Below are 20171 nucleotides of genomic sequence, written 5' to 3'. Positions count from 1 at the left end.
ACCATTTGACAACCGACTTATGTGGCAAGCAACAATAAATTAATAAATGATCAAAAGATTAAATAAAATAGCATGCATTCAAATATGCATAGGCACCATCATATATTATATATACACTAGCGATAGAGGTGTAGGCCACTCTTCATTTGCGTCGAAGTCGATACAGTTACCATGCATATAACATCCCTGATTAATCCCACATCGGAGGTAGGCAAGATTAAGATTGACTTATAAAGGTCTGATAAGTGCATTATTATAAACTTCAGCTTAATCATTTTGGCTCACCTGAGTGATTAGGCGAGCGTCATATATATATATATATATATATGACTTCTCGATCTTGTTATTATCAGTGCATCATTGTATATATCGGCAACAACTCTTGTTTCCTCGCTGCTGTAATGTTATGATATTTCAAGTGGTTGAAACTTTTATTTAGCTTACACTTATTTTCAGCTTGGAAGAATATTGCAAGGGCTAAGATTATCACTCGTGTATCGTTTCGATCTCTCTTGTAAGACGAGAGAAGCTCTAAGAGAGATAGAGATAGAGATGGCGCAGAGATATTGAGAATACGATGAAGAGTCACCCGCACAATATTGTGTCTCCACACATCAAATATTTTCCCACGCATGAATGAGGCCAAGTCGCCACCGATCAGCCAACAAAAATAGATAGATACGTAGAAACATAACACAAGATTTAGAACATGGGGATAAAATAAATGGTATCTAGTGTTGGACGCAAAAGATAATTAGAAATAAAATATCAAACTCAACAGGGATGTTCTACTCGATAAAACTCCTAAAGAATATAAGTTGCCACAAATTTAAGATGATTAAATAGTACAGTCAGTATGCAATAGGTTTACAATTTGTCTCCAGGAAGCACTTGCAATCCTAATTTTCGGCCACATCGTGGGGCCTTCCCCGCACGGCAGCAACATAGGAATTATAGAGAGCAGTAAATTTCTCCTTGTGCCGGAAAAGAAATTTGTTTATGAACTTCTCGTCAGTTAGTACCAAGACAGACATAAGGCTATGTCCTTTATCCAGCAATTTATTCTGCTCAAGAAAATTCATAACTTCATACCGAGGTCTCATCCTCTTCTCCAAGCTACGTGAAAGAATCCCAGTGTGACGAATGATACATTGCAGCTCACAACCAGCTTCCTTCATCAGGAATGTAATCTTGTCAGATATGTTCTTCATTGAGAGTTTCAAAACACATGGGTTATTCCTGAGTATGGCAACGATGTCTGGCTGGGACCAACCAAAGCTCTTCGAGGTTGCAAAGGTAGCATCACACTTAGATCTGCTCAAGTTCAAGAGAGCAAGAAGTGCATAAGAAAACATTCCACAATCATGTGGCACACCCAACTCCACAACATGTTCAATAGCTTCCTTAATAAATTTGTTTTTTCGAACAACAAAACCCGGATTCAACACCACCATACGCGCGATGCATTTATCACTGATGCCACATTCCCTTAAGAGAGATATATTGGGCTCTATCTTCCGAGCTAAGTTAGAAGTAAGAAGAAATCGGTTCCTACTGCAGGCTTTCAGTAACCTCTCATTAGAACCAAGTAGTGACTTCAAGAAGTTCAATTTCGGTTGGATATTCTGAAAGAGTATAGTCGGACATTTTGAAACCAACTGAACTATTTCAGTATCAGAAAATCCCATGTCCTGCAAAGATCTCATCCTGGGCTTCAGTGTAGTCTCTACCTTAGCACGCAGCAACTTGGGTGCCTTCTGGGTAAGTTTCATGACTTGTGCATCGCTCCAACCATTCTGCTTAAAGAACTCAATGGAAAGACTCGAAGAACTTTTATGACAGGTGTGATACTTGGCTGTTTTTGCAGCCTTTTCTGAGGAAAGTTCACATGATTGAAGGGGGTTGACCACTATCAAGTTGGAACTGTGCTCTGAACTTTCGTATTTGGCAGTGGAAAAGTTAAACAGGCTGCAAAGTTGATAGGAGGAAAGATAAACGGAGGAATTGTTACATGGGAAAAGGCAAAAGCGCATTTTTTGCATCAAAAACATCATCTTTTGAAGCAGTATCGTGTGCTGTTTGCAGAAAAATACAAAAAAACTAATCTAATCGCTGCCCTCTCTAATTCCCAACTCCTCTTCTACCTCAGATCAAGCACATCCAAACTAAATATATTTTCTGTATCTGCTTCCAACCAAAAGGAAGTTGGAAACTTCCAGCTGATCATCTGTATGAGATAAAATTCCTCACGTAAATCCACCTGCATTCAGTTCCCATAAACCATTTCTTTCAGAAAATGGTGTTTGAGTGTTGATTAAGAGTACCTTTGATCATTTACTTATTATCATGCTCACATCCAAGCAATTCTCCACCACTGAAATGATGTCTTGATATGACACATGCACACTGACACTACCTTCCACTATTTATCTATTGTAGTTAGTAGCTTCAGAAACTGCAAAGCACACTTTATCCCTGCAGATATTGAAAAATGATATCAAATGTATTTTCATCAAATATGCAGCATAACAGTGACAATGGCATTTACTATGTTGATTGTATACAGACGATATTCAAGTTTGTACTAATAGGTTGAACATCAGTCAAGGATTTGCAATACTTCAACATTCAGATTAGGCGGAAGATGCATAATGCTTTGTCTAACATCAGATTCACTAATGTCCTACAACGAAAACATGAAACATTTCAAATGAGCATTTCCAGAATAATTGATCCTTTTCATCAAGAATGCAAAGAGATGATTCACTTATAGGTCTAACAAGACTGGCAAGTAGAAAAGACATTGTTTGAGAAATTTGTGGATTGGATCAAATTTGAGAGGATTAAGAGAAAGAACACTCTAATCAAGATGAACTAGAGACACCCAACCGTCATAATCATTCGACCAATGTGCAAAAGCAAAGGAATAGGCAAAGAGGAAGACAATAGCATCGGTCGCACCGTTGAAAAGAATCGTGTTGGACGACGAGACACCTTCTCAATCGCATTCAACAATCCGCTCCATCCAAAGACATGATAGCGACGTAGACAGAGTACCTCGACCGATGATGGCAGCAACGCCAGAGATGGTCACATCTACACAATTTGAGGGTGGTGCATGAACTGAGAAACAATATTTTACACATATCACTCAGGATTCAGATCATTAAGCTCGACGAGATATTGGTCATGTTTACACATAGAAAGGAAAGTGAAAAACAGTGGATGGTTTTCAATAGATACGATAGAGCCTACACGACATAGACACAACGCAAAGCTCATCATATGCATAGCCATCATATTATGAAGAATCTTACAGCCAACAACAATACAATCATGGCTGGTCATTCTTCTCCGAGCAATAATGCGATGATCGATCTAATGACACGAAACAACAAATCAGTGGCGAAAGTAGAAGTTCTAACATTCTCCATGCTCCACACCAATATATGTCACAACAATCCTTGCCTCAAGAGCTGCCTCAGACACATGATTCAAGACAATCAAACTACGACCAAACCACATTAATGCACTAATGGCATACGGTGTATCAGTATACTATGTCGCGGGATCAATTTTAGGATTGGGTCTAACAAACATATCAAATTTATATATAGATATAGAGGATTGAAGACCCCGATCCACAGTCAGTGGAATCCCGTCGTTCTTTTTGGTGGTAGAACCAAGTATATCCGTCGATTGATTACTTGATTCAATTGAATCTTAAAGTTTAAACTGTTTAACTAAATAATCTAACAATTCATCGATTAATTACTTGATTCATTTGAATCTTAAGGTTTAAGTTGTTTAAATATCTAAAAAATCAAATCATTTCTTTATAAATAATTTAATATTAACATAATGACGTTTGAGAACGTACCACAAAGATATTCCTTAAGGCACGAAAAAGATGTCACTATTGTTTCTTAAATTAGATTATTTTTGCTAAAATTATAGTAAATTTAAATTTATTTTCAACTTAAAAACTTTAATCTAACTTTTTATATTTTTGAGCTATCTTCGATAATTTTTCTATATCGTCAATATGCCCCATCGTATCGACATGTGCTGACATATAATATCTTGGCACATACCATACCGATGATCAATTGATACACTAGTATAGATCGGTAAAGTGAACCTTGGTTCATGGTATCAAAGCTTGGTTTCAACAGAAATTGTTTTTCTTCTTTCAATCAACCTTAATTGTTAAATTTTTTTTCCTCTATTCTGCCACACTCCAGATTAGCCCCAACTGTTCCTTCTTCTCCGTTTGTTTATGAGAAACCTACGCTACAATGTCTAGAGGAGAGAAAATTGAAACTAATGCTTCCATCTCCAACAAACAGCTTAGGTGGCAATCCATCCTTGCTGATTATAATACATAAACTCAACAGAGAGAACTTTCTTCATTGGTCTTAGTCTGTAAAACTGTATATCTGAGGAAGAGGAAAGATCAACAATTTGACCAGATCAATGACACCTGCAGAGGATGATCCCAAGTTCAAAGTATGCGATTATGAAAATTCCATAATCACATCATCATTGACAAACTTTGTGAAACCATAAATTTAACAAACTTTTATATTTTGACCAATACAAAGGAGTTATGGGATAACGTGATCGAGACATTCAAATAGGGAATTCAACCCAAGTATTTGAGATTACAAGTAAGATCAAAGACCCAAAAGAAGGTAATACTAGTGTTGCAAAACACTTTAATACCTTGAAGACACTCTCCAAGAGCTTGATATTTTTTATGATATTGAGTGGTCATGTGCTACTGATAATGTTCAAGATATAAAAATGCTTGAGAGGGCCCGAGCCTTTCATTTTTTGACAAATTTAAACAAAGAACTAGCTGAAGTTCATGAATGAATATTGGGAGAGGATCCATTGCCATCCCTCCAAGCTATATTATCTGAAGTTAGGAGGGAGGAAAGTCTAAGACAGGTCAATATGGGATCTCCCACTCCACCTATATTCGAGGAAGACGATTGACGGTGCTAAAGAGAGTGTAGGACCTTATTATCTTGAAGAAGACGTTACATGAAGTAGATTGATATTTCATAAAGGAGAAAATTAAAGAAGGAATTGTCTGCATATCTTATATTCCTACAAAGAAGCAACTAGCAAATATTTTTACTATAGAGCTTCAAAGATTTTCTTATGAGGATCTAACTAACAACCTAAGAATGATTAACATTTTCGAACCAGCTTGAGGGGGAATATAGAAAATTCCATAATTAAGCATTTTATAATAACATAATTAAGGGAATTTATCCCCTATTTTGGACCACTCAATCAATATTACATCCGCCCACATTACAGGAAAAGAATTAGAATAAAAAATTGTGTGGAATCAATTTGCTTAGCTGTACAGCTTGTAATCAACCTATCTATATCTTCCTTTGTATAAAGAAAAGATTAATGAATGAAATAAATTATATTCTCTTGTGTTCATCTTAGATATATTTATAAGTAGAACGGATGTGGAATTGTCAGACTTATACATGATTCTATTGACAAAATAATATAATTTTCTTTGGCCAGCGACCCAATTACCATCTCTGCTATCTCTTGTTCTATCTTTTCCATGCATTTTTTTCCGTCAAAAGACTGTCCAATTCTATTTGCTCTCTTTAAAAGCAGCACTTCTCCTGTTGTCTTTGTTATCAACATTATTCACCTTGTAGATTGCTATTTCTCCAAAGTAAATTCTCATACATGACATGCATGCATTTTCAGAACATTCCAAGAACCAGAAATTAATCGTCAGTTGTCAAAAAAAAAACATCATTGGAGATATTGTATGATAAGAAAATTGCAAAAACTGAGCACCATATATGACCACAGTACCTGGCTACAATCAAGTTACGTTAATCTAAATTAATATATCAAAATTATTTTTTATGTCCTCCTTAATGTGTTTCAATGATCAGGAAATGAGTATGTAAAAAAGATCACTTGTTCCATGCTACTGTACCAATGTTTAAGATAGTATTGTTAAAGGCACTCGCCCAAGCTCCGCAAAGAACTACCCAATATAAAATAATAAAAAATATAATTAACAAAAAAGCCAGGCATTAAAATAAAAATTAGAGAAAATGAGTTTAATCTAATTTCATATTCAAATCATCACCACTAAATATCAAATTACATTGATTTAACCATGTAGAAAACATTAAAGTGCTAAATTATCCTAATCTAATAATAAGATAACTATAAAAAAGAAGATTAACATCAAAAATGACATTTTCATAATTATAGTAAAAAATAATAATTCAAAATTAAAGCAGTCACAAATACAGAAAGGAGTAGTGAGGAGGAGGAAGAAGACGAGGCTGTGGTCTGGGAGCAGCGAGGAGGAGGGGAAGAGGGAGAAGAGGTCTGCTAAGGGGTTTACGACGTGGCGAGGGGGCGAGCTTGCGACGAAAGGGGGAGAGGGAGGAGGGATCGGGGAAGGGGGGGGTGGCGCGCGTGGGGCGTGGTGGGGGCGGGGGCTGCGATGAACAGAGGGGAAAGAGGGAGGAGAAGGGAGTGTTCGATGGCGAAGGAGGAAGAGAAAGAGAAAGAGAGATACCGGGAGGGGAAGACGCCACCGCCAACGGTCGCTGTTTCCCGATGGAGAGGAAGGCAGCCGTCGTTCACTGAGGAGACGCCGCAGTCGCCGAAGAAAAAGAGAGTTTGGCGGTCGCTTCGATTAGGGCAGGGGTGCGCCGCGGGGGTTTGGGTGGGGTTCGAAATATGACTCGGGTTCGATCCGGATTTTAATCATTCGGGCGCCGGACCCGTCGAACCTTCTCCGGTTGGAATTCGTGGGGCTCTCACCCCACTTATCGGATGCTCGTGTAACAAAACAGTCGATGCCATACTAAAATTGAAATGTCAGATTAAATTATTTTGTTTGCCAAAATAACTAATGCTTCAATGAAGCCACAGTCTTACTATGACCGCTGAGGCACATATCGACCGTCTCATAGGAAATAAATGAAAAGAAGAAGAAAATCTATCAATGTATTATTTATTATTTTAGGTTTGTGACTGTTTCCACACTCGTTCTTCCAATTTCTGAGTCAACATCAGTACGAACAAGCCTCTAAGTAGCCGAGATAGTTGCTTTCAGCACTACAGCAGAGAACACACTATGCTGACGTAAAGGTTGTAAGGTTATACCTAATCAAATACATTGAGATTTTGGATCGATTTTCGGGTTTGGAGATCAAGTCAAATTCTATTGCTTATCCAACTTGTACTTTAGTGTGAGTCAAGTCCTTCGGACCCTTTGTTAAACCCAACCGAGTGTTTACTTTATGTGCAACATTACTCGAGTGTCCAATGTCTGGTGCTCAACCGGTGCTCATCGAAACGTCACATGAATAAAAAAGCATACAAGATGTGCATGTGAGTCAAGTCCTTCAGACCATTTGTTCGACCCAACCGAGGGTTTAATTTATGTGCAACATCACTCGGGTGTCCAATGTCTAGTGCTCAGCAGGTGCTCGTCGAAACGTCACATGAATAAAAAAAGCATACAGGATGTGCATGTAAGATGCTCAAGCTTTGCCTCACCTGAGTGATTAGGCGAGCGCCGAGCGCCCAGTATTTAGGTTAAATAAAACTAAGCCGATTTAACTTAAAATTCATGATATTTAATATATACATATATATATGTATATATATAAATATAAAATGACAACTTCTCTATCTTGTTATTATCAATGCATCATTGTATATATTGTCAACTACCCTTGTCGTGTACTTGATTCCAAATTTTCCGAGCTTGTTGGGGACTGCTCTCCAAGTTAGATTTCAAATGTTTCCTCGCTGCTGTGATGTTATGATATTTCAAGTGGTTGAACCTTTAATTTTGCTTACACTTCATTTCAGTTTAGAAGAATATTGAAAGGGCTAAGATTATCACTCATGTATCGTTTCGATCTCTCTTGTAAGACAAGAGAAGCTCTAAGAGAGAGAGAGATGGCGCAGAGATATTGAGAATATGATGAAGAGTCACTCGCACAATATTGTTTCACCACACATCAATTATTTTCCCACGCATGTCTGAGGCCAAGTCGTCACCGATCAGTCGACAGAAATAGCTACCTACCGTAGAAACATAACACAAAAGCTTTAAAACATCCGTAAAAAATAAAAAGGTATCAAAAGATAATTAGAAATAAAATATCAAAATCAACAGTGATGTTCTACTCAGAAGAAACTCCTGAAGATTATAAATTGTCACAAATTTAAGATGATTAAATAGTGCAGTCAGTATGCAATAGGTTTACACTTTTGTCTCGAGGAAGCACTCGCAATCCTAATTTTCAGCGACAACATGGTGCTTTCCCTGCACAGAAGCAACATAGGCATCATAGAGAGCAGTAAATTTCTCCTTGTACGGGAATAGAAATTGGTTCATGAACTTCTGCTCAGTTAGTGGCATGACATATAAAAGGCTATGTCCTTTATCCAGCAATTTATTCTGCTCAAGAAAATTTATAACTTCATGTCGTGGTCTCACCCTCTTCTCCAAGCTATATGAAAGAATCCCAGGATGGCGAATGATATACTGCTGCTCACAACCAGCTTCCTTCGTCAGGAATGTCATTTTGTCAGATATGTTCTTCTTTGAGAGTCTCCAAACACATGGGCTCTTCCTGAGTATTGCAATGATGTCTGGCTGGGACCAACCAAAGCTCTTAAAGGTTGCAAAGGTAGCATCGCACTTAGATCTGCTCATGTTCATGACAGAATGAAGTGCATGACGGAACATTCCACAATCCCGTGGCACACCCAACTCCTCAACATAATCGATAACTTCCCTAATAAATTTGTTTTTTCGAACAACAAAACCCGGATTCAACACCACCATACCCGCGATGCATTCAGCACTGATGCCACATTCCCTTAAGAGAGATATATTGGGCTCTATCTTCCGAGCTAAGCTAGAAGTAAGAAGAAATCGGTTCCTACTGCAGGCTTTCAGTAACCTCTCATTAGAACCAAGTAGTGACTTCAAGAAGTTCAAATTCGGTTGGATATTATGAAAAAGTATAGTCGGACATTTTGAAACCAACTGAACTATTTCAGTATCAGAAAATCCCATGTCCTGCAAAGATCTCATCCTGGGCTTCAGTGTAGTCTCTACCTTAGCACGCAGCAATTTGGGTGCCTTCTGGGTAACTTTCATGACTTGTGCATCGCTCCAACCGTTCTGCTTAAAGAACTCGGTGGAAAGACTTGAAGAATTTTTACAACAGGCGTGATACTTGGCTGTTTTTGCAGCCTTTTCTGAGGAAAGTTCACATGATTGAAGGGGGTTGACCACTATAAAGTTGGAACTTTGCTCTGAACTTCCGTATTTGGCAGTGGAAAAGTTAAACAGGCCGCAAAGTTGATAGGAGGAAAGATAAATGGAGGAATTGTTACATGGGAAAAGGCAAAAGAGCCTTTTTTGCACCAAAAACATCATCGTTTGAAGCAGTATCGTGTGCTGTTTGCAGAAAAATACAAGAAAACTAATCTAATCGCTGCCCTCTCTAAGTCCAACTCCTCTTCTACCTCAGATCAAGCACATCCAAACTAAATATATTTTCTGTATCTGCTTCCAACCAAAAGGAAGTTGAAAACTTCCAGCTGATAATCTGTAACGGATAAAATTCCTCACATAAATCCACCTGCATTCAGTTCCCATAAACCATTTCTTTCAGATTTAAGTCTCTAAATGGTGTTTGAGTGTTGATTAAGAGTACCTTTGATCATTTACTTATTATCATGCTCACATCCAAGCAATTCTCCACTACTGAAATAATGTCTTGATTTGACACATGCGCACTGACACTACCTTCCACTATTTATCTATTGTCGTTAGTAGCTTCAGAAACTGTGAAGCACGCTATATCCCTGCAGATATTGAAAATGATATCAAATGTATTTTCATCAAATATGTGGCATAAGAGTGACAATGGCATTCGCTATGTTGATCGTATACAAACGATATTCAAGTTTGTACTAATAGGTTGAACATCAGTCAAGGACTTGCAATAGGTACTTCAGCATTCAGATTAGGTGGAAGATGCATAATGTTTTGTCTAACATCAGATTCACTAATGTCCTACAACGAAAACCTGAAACATTTCAAATGAGCACTTCCAGAAAAATTGATCATTTTCATCAAGAATGAAAAGAGATGATTCACTTCTAGGTCTAACAAGACCGGTAAGAAGAAAAGACATTGTTTGAGAAATTTGTGGATTTGATCAAATTTGAGAGGATTAAGAGGAAGAATGCTCTAATCAAGATGAACTAGAGACACTCAACCGTCATAATCGTTCGACCAATGTGCAAAAGCAAAGGAATAGGCAAAGGGGAAGACAATATCATCAGTCAGACCGTTGAAAATAATCATGTCGGACGACGAGACACCTTCTCAATCGCATTCAACAACCCACTCCGTCCAAAGACATGACAGCGAAGGAGACACAATACCTCGACCGATGATGGCAACAAAGCTTGAGATGGTCATGTCTACACAATTTGAAGGTGGTGGATAGACTGAGGAGCAGAATTTTACACATACCACCCAAAATTCAAATCATTAAGCTCAACGAGATATTGGTCATGTTCATACATAGAAGGGAAAGGGGAAGACGGTGGATGGTTTTCAGCAGATGCGATAGAGCCTACACGACATAGACACAACGCGAAGCTCATCGTATACACGACCATCATATTATGAAGAATCTTACAGCGCGAAGCTCATCGTATGCACGACCATCATATTATGTGGATTGGATCAAATTTGAAAGGATTAAAAAGAAGAACACTCTAATCAAGATGAACTAGAGACACCTAATCGTTATAATAGTTCGACTAATGTGCAAAAACAAAGGAATAGACAAAGGGGAAGACAATAGCATCAGTTGCACCGTTGAAAAGAATCATGTCAGACGACAAGACACTTTCTCAATTGCATTCAACAACTCACTCAGTCCAAAGACATGACAACGACGTCGACACAGTGCCTTGACCGATGATGGCAACGATGCCAGATATGGTCACATCTACATAATTTAAGGGTGGTGCATGAACCGAGAAGCAGCATTTTACACGTACCACCCAGGATTCTGATAATTAAGCTCGATGAGATATTGGTCATGTGTATACATATAAGGGAAAGGGGAAGACAATGGATAGTTTTCAGCAAATGCGACAGAGTCTACACGACATAGACAAAGCGTGAAGCTCATCATATGCACAGCGATCATATTATGAAGAATCTTACAGTCAACAGTAATACAATCTTGGCTGATTATTCTTCTCCGAGCAACAATACGATGATCGATCTTATGACACGAAACAACAAATTAGTGGCGAAAGTAGAAGTTTTGATATTCTCTATGCTCCACACATATATATGTCACAAACATCCTTGCCTCAGAAGCTGCCTTGGACACATGGTTCAAGGCAATCAAACTGCGACCAAACCACATTAATACACTAATGGCGTACAGTGCATCAGTATACTATGTCGCGGGATCAATTTTAGGTTTGGGTCTAACAAATATATCAAATTTATATATATATATATAGAGGATTGAAGACCCCAATCCACAGCCAGTGGAATCCAGTCATTCTTTTTTGTGATAGAACCATGTATATCCATCGATTGATTACTTGATTCATTTGAATCTTAAAGTTTAAGTTGTTAAAATAAACAATCTAACAATTTATCGTTAATTACTTGTTTCATTTGAATCTTAAAGTTTAAGCTATTTAAATAAACAATCTAATAATTCAAATCATTTTTTTGTAAATAATTCAATATTAACATAAGGACGATTAAGTACGTACCACAAAGATATTCCTTAAAGCTCGAAAAAGATGTGTCACTATTCTTTCCTAAATTAGATTTTTTTTGCTAAAATTATAGTAAATTTAAATTTATTTCCAACTTAAAAACTTTAATCTAACTTTCTTCCTTTTTTTTGAGTTATTTTCGATAATTTTTCTAAACCATCGATATGCCCCATCATACAACACATACCGACATACAATACCTTGGCACTTACCATACCGATGATCGATCGATACACTAGTATAGATTGGTAAGGTGAACCTTGGTTTATGGTATCGGAGCTTGGTTTCAATAGAATTTGTTTTTCTTCTTTCTCTCAACCTTAATTGTTAAAAAAAAATTCCTTTGTTCTACCACTCTCCAGATTAGCCCCAACTATTTCTTCTTCTTCGTTTGTTTGTGAGGTACCTATGCTATTATGTCTAAAGGAGAGAAAATTGAAACAAATGGTTCCATCTTCAACAAACAGCTTAGGTGGCATCCATCCTTGCTGATTATAATACAAAAACTCAACAGAGAGAGCTTTCTTCATTGGTCTCAGTCTGTAAAACTGTATATCCGAGGAAGAGGAAAGATCAACAATTTGACCATATCAATGACGCCTGCAGAGGATAATCCCAAGTGCAAAGTATGCGATTATGAAAATTCCATAATCATATCATCATTGACAAGCTTTGTGAAACCAATCAGGCATGGTCCTTTGTATAAAGAAAAGATTAATGAATGAAAGAAACTATATTCTCTTGGGTTCATCTTAGATATATTTATAAGTAAAACGGATGTGGAATTGTCAGCACTTCTATTTGCTTAGCTGTACAGTTTGTAATCAACCTATCTATATCTTCCTTTGTATAAAGAAAAGATTAATGAATGAAAGAAACTATATTCTCTTGGGTTCATCTTAGATATATTTATAAGTAAAACGGATGTGGAATTGTTAGGCTTATACATGATTCTATTGACAAAAGAATATAATTCTCTTTGGCCAGCGGCCCAATCAGCATCTCTGCTATCTCTTGTTCTATCTTTTCCATGCATTTTTTTCCCCTCAAAAGACTGTCCAATTCTATTTGCTCTCTTTAAAAGCAGCACTTCTCCTGTTGTCTATGTTATCAACATTATTCAACTTGTATGCATTTTCAGAACATTCCAAGAACAAGAAATTAATCGTCAGTTGTCAAAAAAAAAAAAACATCATTGGAGATATTGTATGATAAGAAAATTGCAAAAACTGAGCACCATATATGACCACAGTACCTGGCTACAATCAAGTTACGTTAATCTAAATTAATATATCAAAATTATTTTTTATGGCCTCCTTAATGGGTTACAATGATCAGGAAATGAGTATGTAAAAAAGATCACTTGTTCCATGCTACTGTACCAATGTTTAAGACAGTATTGTTAAAGGCACTCGCCCAAGCTCCGCAAAGAACTAGCCAATATAAAATAATAAAAAAATATAATTAACAAAAAAGCCAGGCATTAAAATAAAAATTAGACAAAATGAGTTTCATCTAATTTCATTTTCAAATCATCACCACTAAATATCAAATTACATTGATTTAACTATCTAGAAAACATTAAAGTGCTAAATTATCCAAATCTAATAACAAGATAACTATAAAAAAGAAGATTAACATCAAAAATGACATTTTCATAATTATATAAAAAAAAAATAATTCAAAATTAACAATTCAAAATTAAAGCAGTCACAAATACAGAAAGAAGTGAGGAGGAGGAAGAAGACAGGCTGTGGTCTGGGAGCAGCGAGGAGGAGGGGAAGAGGGAGAAGGGGTCTGCGAAGGGGGGTTGCGACGAGGCGAGGGGGCGGGGGTCTGCGATGAACAGGGGGAAGAGGGAGGAGGAAGGAAAGGGGAGGGGGAGGATGGTATCGAGGAAGAAAAACAAAGAAAACTTGGAGGAAGAGGGAAGAGAGAGGAAGGAGGTGGAGGATGGTGTCGGGGAAGGGGGCGAGCTTGCGACGAAAGGGGGAGAGGGAGGAGGGATCGGGGAAGGGGGCTTGGCGCCCGTGGGGCGTGGTGGGGGCGGGGGCTGAGATGAACAGAGGGGAAAGACGGAGGAGAAGGGAGTGTGCGATGGCGAAGGAGGAAGAGAAAGAGAAAGAGAGATACCGGGAACGGAAGACGCCACCGCCAACTGTCGCTGTTTCCCGATGGAGAGGAAGGCAGCCGTCGTTCACTGATAAGACGCCGCAGTCGCCGAAGAAAAAGAGCAGTCGCTGCGATTAGGGCAGGGTCGCGCCACGGGGGTTTGCGTGGGGTTCGAAATGCGACTCAGGTTCGATCCGGATTTTAATCATTCGGGCGCCTGACCCGTCATAAGCAGCAAATTTTCTGGAACTAATTTAGTTCAAAAACTGATACAGAAAAATGTGAGATCCATTTGTTTTTTTTGTTGTGCAAAATCTTACATATCTTTTATGTCTATTCAAAAAATTTTAAAAGAATTTTACACCGTTCAATATCATTATCGATTTATAATCAATAGTTACCCCACAATCATCCAATAATCTTCTTTGTCCACTTTTTTGAGAATCTTTCATTAAATTAAAATTTTAATAACTAAACATATTACTAAAAAAATAATGATATTGTTCCTTATTTTGAAGACACCAAAATAGTACTTACATGAAAATAAAAATAAAAATTCAACAAAATTTCTGACAAATGATTGTACCAAGTTAAAATTAGATATCTTTAATATCCTTTCAAAATTTCTGACAAGAATTTTATTCTCTGCAACATCATTGTCAGCTTATAATCAGTAGTCGCTCCACAACCATTCAACAATCTTCTTTTCAGTACTCGACCACAACTATCTAATAATCAACTAAACATATTGCTAAAAAATTAATGATAATGTTTCTCATTTTTAAGATACTAAATAATTCACAACTAACTATAGATATATGCCATAGATGTGTTCATTTTATCACCTACCTGGTAATTGTTCTCTTAATTTAATTCAACTATTATTATCAAAAATTAAATATGCAACCAATGTAGCTCAAATTCAATAATCTTTCTGGACCTGTGATGGGTGCTCAATTTGGTTACCTGTCTGAAGTAATTGACTTTCCCCCACACCAATTTCTGAGACATCAGCACAAAAGAATCAGTACCTTTTGTTGTAGAAAAAATAAATAGAAGAACAATCACCATATCAACATGGAAGTTATACTCCAACAAACTCTTGGAGAATTAAAATTGTCACAAATATAAAATGATTAATTTGCAATCAGCATGCAATAGGTTGACACAGTCTTAAGGAAGCACTTGCAATCCTAGTTTTCCGCAACAATGTGGGGCTTTCCCTGAACAGCAACAACATACGAATCATATTGAGCAATAAATTTCTCCTTGCCAAGCAGGAAAAGGAATTTGTTTCTGAACTTCTCTTCAGATAGCAGCATGACAGATAGCAGGTTATATCCTTTATCCAGCAATTTATTCTGATCAAGAAAATTCATAACTTCATATCGAGGTCTCAACCTCTTCTCCAAGCTATATGTAAGAAGCACGGGATGGCAAATGATATATGCAAGCTCACAACCAGCTTCCTTTGTCAGGAATGTCACCTTGTCAGATATGTTCTTCTTTGAGTAATTCCAAATGACTGGATGCTTCCTGAATGCAGCAAGGCTGTCTGGTTGGGACCACCCAAAGCTCATCAGGGTTGCAAAGGTGGCATCAAACCTGGACCTGCTCAGGGTCAAGACTGTTGAAATTGCATGAGGGAACATTTTACAGTCACGTGACACACCCAACTCTTCAACATGTTTGATAGATTCGTTGATACATTTGTTCGTTCGACAAAAAAACCTCGGTAGTGCCACCACCATCTGCATGATGCATTGCTCACTGATGCCGCATTCCCTCAAGAGAGATATATTGGGCTCAATCTTTCGAGCCAAGCTAGAAGTAAGCAGAAACATGTTCCCCCTGCTGGCTTTAATTAACCTCTCATTAGAACCAAGAAATGACCTCCAGAAGTTGATCCTCGGTTGGATGTCACGTAGAAGGAGCAGACCCGGACATGATGAAACCAGCTGAACTATTTCAGTGTCAGAAAATCCCATGTCCTGCAAAGATCTCATCCTGGGCTTCAGGATAGTCTCTACATTAGCAAATATCAACTTGGGTTTCCTCTGGGTAAGCTTCATGACTTGTGCATCACTCCAACCGCGCTGCTTAAAGAACTCAATGGAAGGACTTGAACTTGATAGTTTGTTTTCACAGATGCGATCCTTGGCCCTTTTTGCAGCCTCTTTTGAGGAAAGTTCACATGACTCAAGGGGGTCGACCAATGTAAAGTTGGATCTATGATTTGAACTGCGCTCTTTGGCAGTGGAAAAGCTAAACAGACTGCAGAGTTGATAGGAGGAAAGATAGATGTCGGACTTGTTACAAGAGAGAAGGCAAAGGAGCCTCTTCTGCACCGGAAACATTAGTCTTTTGAGGCAGTATCCCATACTGTTTGCAGAAAAATACAAGAAAAGTAGTCTTATTTCTGCCCTCTCCAAGTCCAAATTCCTCTTCTACCTCAAATCAAGGACGTTGAAAACTTTCAACTAATCATCTGTCTCAGACAACATTCCTTTACCACTCATGTCAATCCACATGCATTCAGTTCCAATCAGCCATTTCTTTCAGAGATAAGTCTCTAAATGGTGTTTGAGAATTGATAAAGAGTACCTATGATTAGTTACTTATTATCATGCTCACATCCGAGCAATTCTCCACCACTGAAATAATGGCATCATATAACACCAGAGCACAGACACAATCTTCCACTTATTTTTCCATTGTAGTTGGTGGGTTTAGACACTACCAAGCATCCTATATCCCTGTAGCAATTTAAAAACCATATCAAATGTATCTTCATCAAATATGCTGCATAAGAGTGGCAAAGGCATTTACCATGTTGATCGTATACAGATGATACTCATGTTTATACTTGTAGGTTGAACATTAATAACTTGCAAATGGTACTACAGAATTCAGAATAACAGGAAGATGCATAATGTTTTCTCTAACATCAGATTCACCATTGTCCTATAACTAAAACCTGGAACATTTCAAATGAGCACTTCCAGAATAATTGATCCTTTTCATCAAGAATGTAGAGAGATGATCTAGTTATAAGTCTAGCAAGACTGGTATGTAGAAAAGACACTGTTTAATTAATTAACAACAGTAATTTGTGAGGTTCAACATGCTAAAAAAGGCATTGTTGATGATGATGAGCAACTTAACAAAAAAAACAACATAGCTGGAAGACCAGAGAAAGGCAATAAATTTTCTGAAAAATGAATAAAGAGATACGAAAACTGCCTCAATCAAGAAATGCTACTAGTTTATTTGGTTCTATGCTGATAAAAGAACTTAATTTATGATAAAGATTGTTCAGGTAAATAACTTCAACTAAAGTAAAAAATTATATGTAGCGTCAGCTACATATCATTAATGAAGAAAAAAAAGCCTAGATCAGTGAGAATTTGCCAATAAAACCAGCAAGTGCAAACAACCACAATAATAACAAAAGCCATGATGTCCAAACTATTCATGATCAGCCATATGGATCTTCTGCATCATTGAACTCTGTGTAAGAAAATATCTGTAGTTAAATGAAGAGCATTAAAATCTCTTTCTATTGTCACCTGCAAAATCTCCTTCAAATCACCAACTAAACCAGCAAATACAAGATTTGACATTCCAAATATAAGCAGGCCTGTGTGTTTTGAGGTGCCAACAAGCCTCAAGTAGCGGAGATAGTTGCTTTCAGCACTACAGCAGAGAACACTATGTTGACATAAAGGTGTAAGGCTATACCTAACCAAATACATTGAGATTTTGGGTCTATTTTCGGGTTTGGAAATCAAGTCAAATTCTAACCAAATACATTGAGGTTTTGGGTCTGTTTTCGGGTTTCGAAATCAAGTCAAATTGTAGTTGTTTACTCAACTTGTACGTTAGATTGAGTCGAGTCCTTTGTATGATTGAGTCAAGTCCTTTGTATCATTTGGGGTTTTGTGTTGAAATTTTCTGATGTGCTTGAAAAGGAAACTGCAAAGCAGTAAAGATAATAAGAAAACTAAGAGGTTTGATGAACCAAACGCTTCATCAAAATAAGCAGTAGCTGTTGAGAGAGCTTCTTTTGGGAAACCTAGTTAGATTAGTATTATCTTAGGTATATTTTTATTTAAAATGCTTCACATAAGGAATAGTCAGACTTGTGCATGATTATATTGACAAATAATTATGATTTTCTTTGGACAGTGACCCAATTATTGTCTCTGCTATCTCTTGTTCTATCTTTTCCGTGGTTTTTTTATCTTTTTCTCTAAGACTCCCCAATTCGCTTTGCTCTTTATAAAAGCAGCACTTCTCCTGCTGTCTATCTTAACAACAGTATTTAACTTGCATACTGTGACTTGCTATTTCTTTGAAGTAAATGCTCATGACATGCTGCTGACTGCTTGTTGGGAGGGTAGCGGGTAACTATCGGGGAGTAGGAAAGGGGAGGGGAAGATGTATAGAGAGGGCGAAGTGGGGTGTAGAGGAGGGAGATGGGGGCTGTCGGGGCCGGAGCAAGATAATGGAGAGGGGGCTGTCGGGTCCGGAGTAGGAAAACGGAGAGGGGACCGTTGGGATCGAAGTAGGAAAACGGGGGGCGGGGACTGTGATGAAGTGGAGGAGGGGGAGGGATCGGGGAAGAGGGGCGGGGGGCTGCGATGAACGGGTGAAAGAGGGAGGAGGGAGGAGAAGGGAGGAGCAGGATGGTGTCCGTGAAGCGGGAGAGCTGCGACGAAAGGGGGAAGAGGGAGGAGAAGGGATTGTGCGACGGAGAAGGAGGAGGAGGAGTAAGAGAGAGATAGCGGGCGCTGTACCGTTCGCTGAAGGAGAGGAAGCCGCAGCATCCACCGTTCTCCGAGGAAAACGCCGCAGCGATAAGAGCCCAGCGGAGGAAGATGCCGCCGTTGCTGCCGCCTTTCGCCAAGGAAAACGCCGCAGTCGCGGTCGCTGTAGAGAAGGAGACAGTTTCACCGCTGCAGTTAGGGCGCAGGTGCGAATTTTGAGGATGCCGTTCTCATCTGGTTCAATCGAACCAGAGATCCAAATTGACTCGACTCGTGCTCGACGCAACCTGAATCAGGCGGGCGCCTGGGCTGCACCCGGTTGAACTCGCTCGCCCGGCCCATTTGTCGGGCGGCCGGTGACATCAACAGTGAAGTGATGGCTTCCACTTGCCAATAAAGCCATCGGATTTCACTTGCCATCGGTGGTGAAGTGATAGCTTCCACTTGCCATCGGATTAAGAAAAGAGCATCGGAGTGTTCAAACTTCAATAAGTGCTTAATCAAATGATGCGATAAATGATAAAAGATTTTTGGGGTATCTATAAGGTTTTTAATTTTTTTTTTCTAAAATTTCTCCATAACTAGTTATTATTTGCTTATTGGAAGGACTAGTTTATTTTCTAATTTTTAATATTTTAATTATAAAATAACTAAAGTACCCCTAAATATAGTTATTTATATGGGAGAGGTAAATTGGTCATTTGACACTCCTTCGATTGTTGGGCGAAGCACAGATTATTGGGCCCAATTGTTTAAGCTCAATTATCCATCGATAACCTATTTGATCGAGGTTTATTTTTTATATAAAATATCATCAAATCGATGGCTTAAATAGGAAGCGGAATCATCAATTCCGTGATCGTTGATTCTAATTTTTTGAACCTAAGAACTTGAAATAAATCTTGGTCGATTTCGATTTAATTTGCAATCAACGAACTCTCGATTCTGGTTTGATTCAATTCAAATCCGTCGTATTTATACCTGACTAAATGCATTGTGATTTTCCATAAATGAGTTACACTATATTTGTTCAGCACATTTAGATCGTTTGGGGTTTTGCTATGTGTTTGAAAAAGGAAATCATAGAAAGGTAGGGAAGATAAGGAAACTAAGAGATTTGATGAACCACACACTTCATCAAAATAAAGCTTATCCTTTTCGTCGGCCACCAGTTTCCTTGTCGCCTATCTCATTTTTACTTTCAAATGCAGATTCATTCATAATGGATTTGAATCCAAGTGAAATCAAATTAGTTTACAAATCAAATGAGCACTTGAATCCAAGTGAAATCAAATTAGTTGACTTAAGCTCGGTCCAACTAAAGTTGAATCAGATGAATGTTTGACCTGCCCAACACTTCTCGAGTCTCATGACAAGGCGCCTAGGTGAAAGAAAGAGTAAGTGACTTCACTTGTTTCAATAAAAAAA

General features: G+C 38.1%; 3 protein-coding genes across 7 annotated transcripts in view; all 3 read right to left on the bottom strand.

Annotated features, from left to right (window-relative positions):
• Positions 1-716: 716 nt before the first annotated feature.
• Positions 717-6840, bottom strand: LOC103969653 (uncharacterized). Of its 2 annotated transcripts, none has more exons than XM_065169863.1 (3): positions 6584-6840; positions 2962-3123; positions 717-2475 (listed from the first exon to the last, which is right to left on the bottom strand). In XM_065169863.1, exon 3 carries the CDS (start codon positions 2052-2054, stop codon positions 900-902), a length of 1155 nt encoding a protein of 384 aa, XP_065025935.1. In that variant the 5' UTR covers positions 2055-2475; positions 2962-3123; positions 6584-6840; the 3' UTR covers positions 717-899. The 2 variants fall into 2 exon arrangements, with proteins under 2 accessions (XP_065025935.1, XP_065025936.1); XM_065169864.1 differs by lacking the exon at positions 2962-3123 and having other exon boundaries at positions 717-2227; positions 2325-2475.
• A 1305-nt stretch (positions 6841-8145) lies between these two features.
• Positions 8146-14155, bottom strand: LOC103969651 (transcription termination factor MTERF2, chloroplastic-like). Of its 3 annotated transcripts, none has more exons than XM_065172041.1 (3): positions 13996-14155; positions 9756-9906; positions 8146-9680 (listed from the first exon to the last, which is right to left on the bottom strand). In XM_065172041.1, exon 3 carries the CDS (start codon positions 9473-9475, stop codon positions 8321-8323), a length of 1155 nt encoding a protein of 384 aa, XP_065028113.1. In that variant the 5' UTR covers positions 9476-9680; positions 9756-9906; positions 13996-14155; the 3' UTR covers positions 8146-8320. The 3 variants fall into 3 exon arrangements, with proteins under 3 accessions (XP_065028113.1, XP_065028114.1, XP_065028112.1); XM_065172042.1 differs by having other exon boundaries at positions 8146-9647; XM_065172040.1 differs by having other exon boundaries at positions 8146-9906.
• Positions 14156-14984: 829 nt separating this feature from the next.
• Positions 14985-20171, bottom strand: part of LOC135650479 (transcription termination factor MTERF15, mitochondrial-like) — a 76406-nt gene continuing 71219 nt past the window's right edge. The window contains exons 1-2 of one of the 2 annotated variants that reach the window (XM_065169850.1): positions 18774-18930; positions 14985-16730 (exon numbers count right to left, since the gene is read on the bottom strand). In XM_065169850.1, coding sequence (XP_065025922.1) covers positions 15168-16355 — 1188 coding nt within the window. In that variant the 5' untranslated portion in view covers positions 16356-16730; positions 18774-18930 and the 3' untranslated portion in view covers positions 14985-15167. Of the gene's footprint in view, positions 16731-18773; positions 18931-20171 lie in introns of those variants that run through there. The other variant, XM_065169851.1, reaches the window with a different exon arrangement.

The sequence above is a fragment of the Musa acuminata genome, chromosome BXJ3-10 (assembly GCF_036884655.1).
Source record: "Musa acuminata AAA Group cultivar baxijiao chromosome BXJ3-10, Cavendish_Baxijiao_AAA, whole genome shotgun sequence".
Taxonomy (NCBI): Eukaryota; Viridiplantae; Streptophyta; class Magnoliopsida; order Zingiberales; family Musaceae; genus Musa; species Musa acuminata.
The sequence above is the reverse complement of the archived record's forward strand: the minus strand, read 5'-3'. Positions and strand labels throughout refer to the sequence as shown.

Bases quoted from the DNA above. Each gene is read 5' to 3' on its own strand.
- LOC103969653 (XM_065169863.1), bottom strand. From the start codon at position 2,054: ATGATGTTTTTGATGCAAAAAATGCGCTTTTGCCTTTTCCCATGTAAC.
- LOC103969651 (XM_065172040.1), bottom strand. From the start codon at position 9,475: ATGATGTTTTTGGTGCAAAAAAGGCTCTTTTGCCTTTTCCCATGTAAC.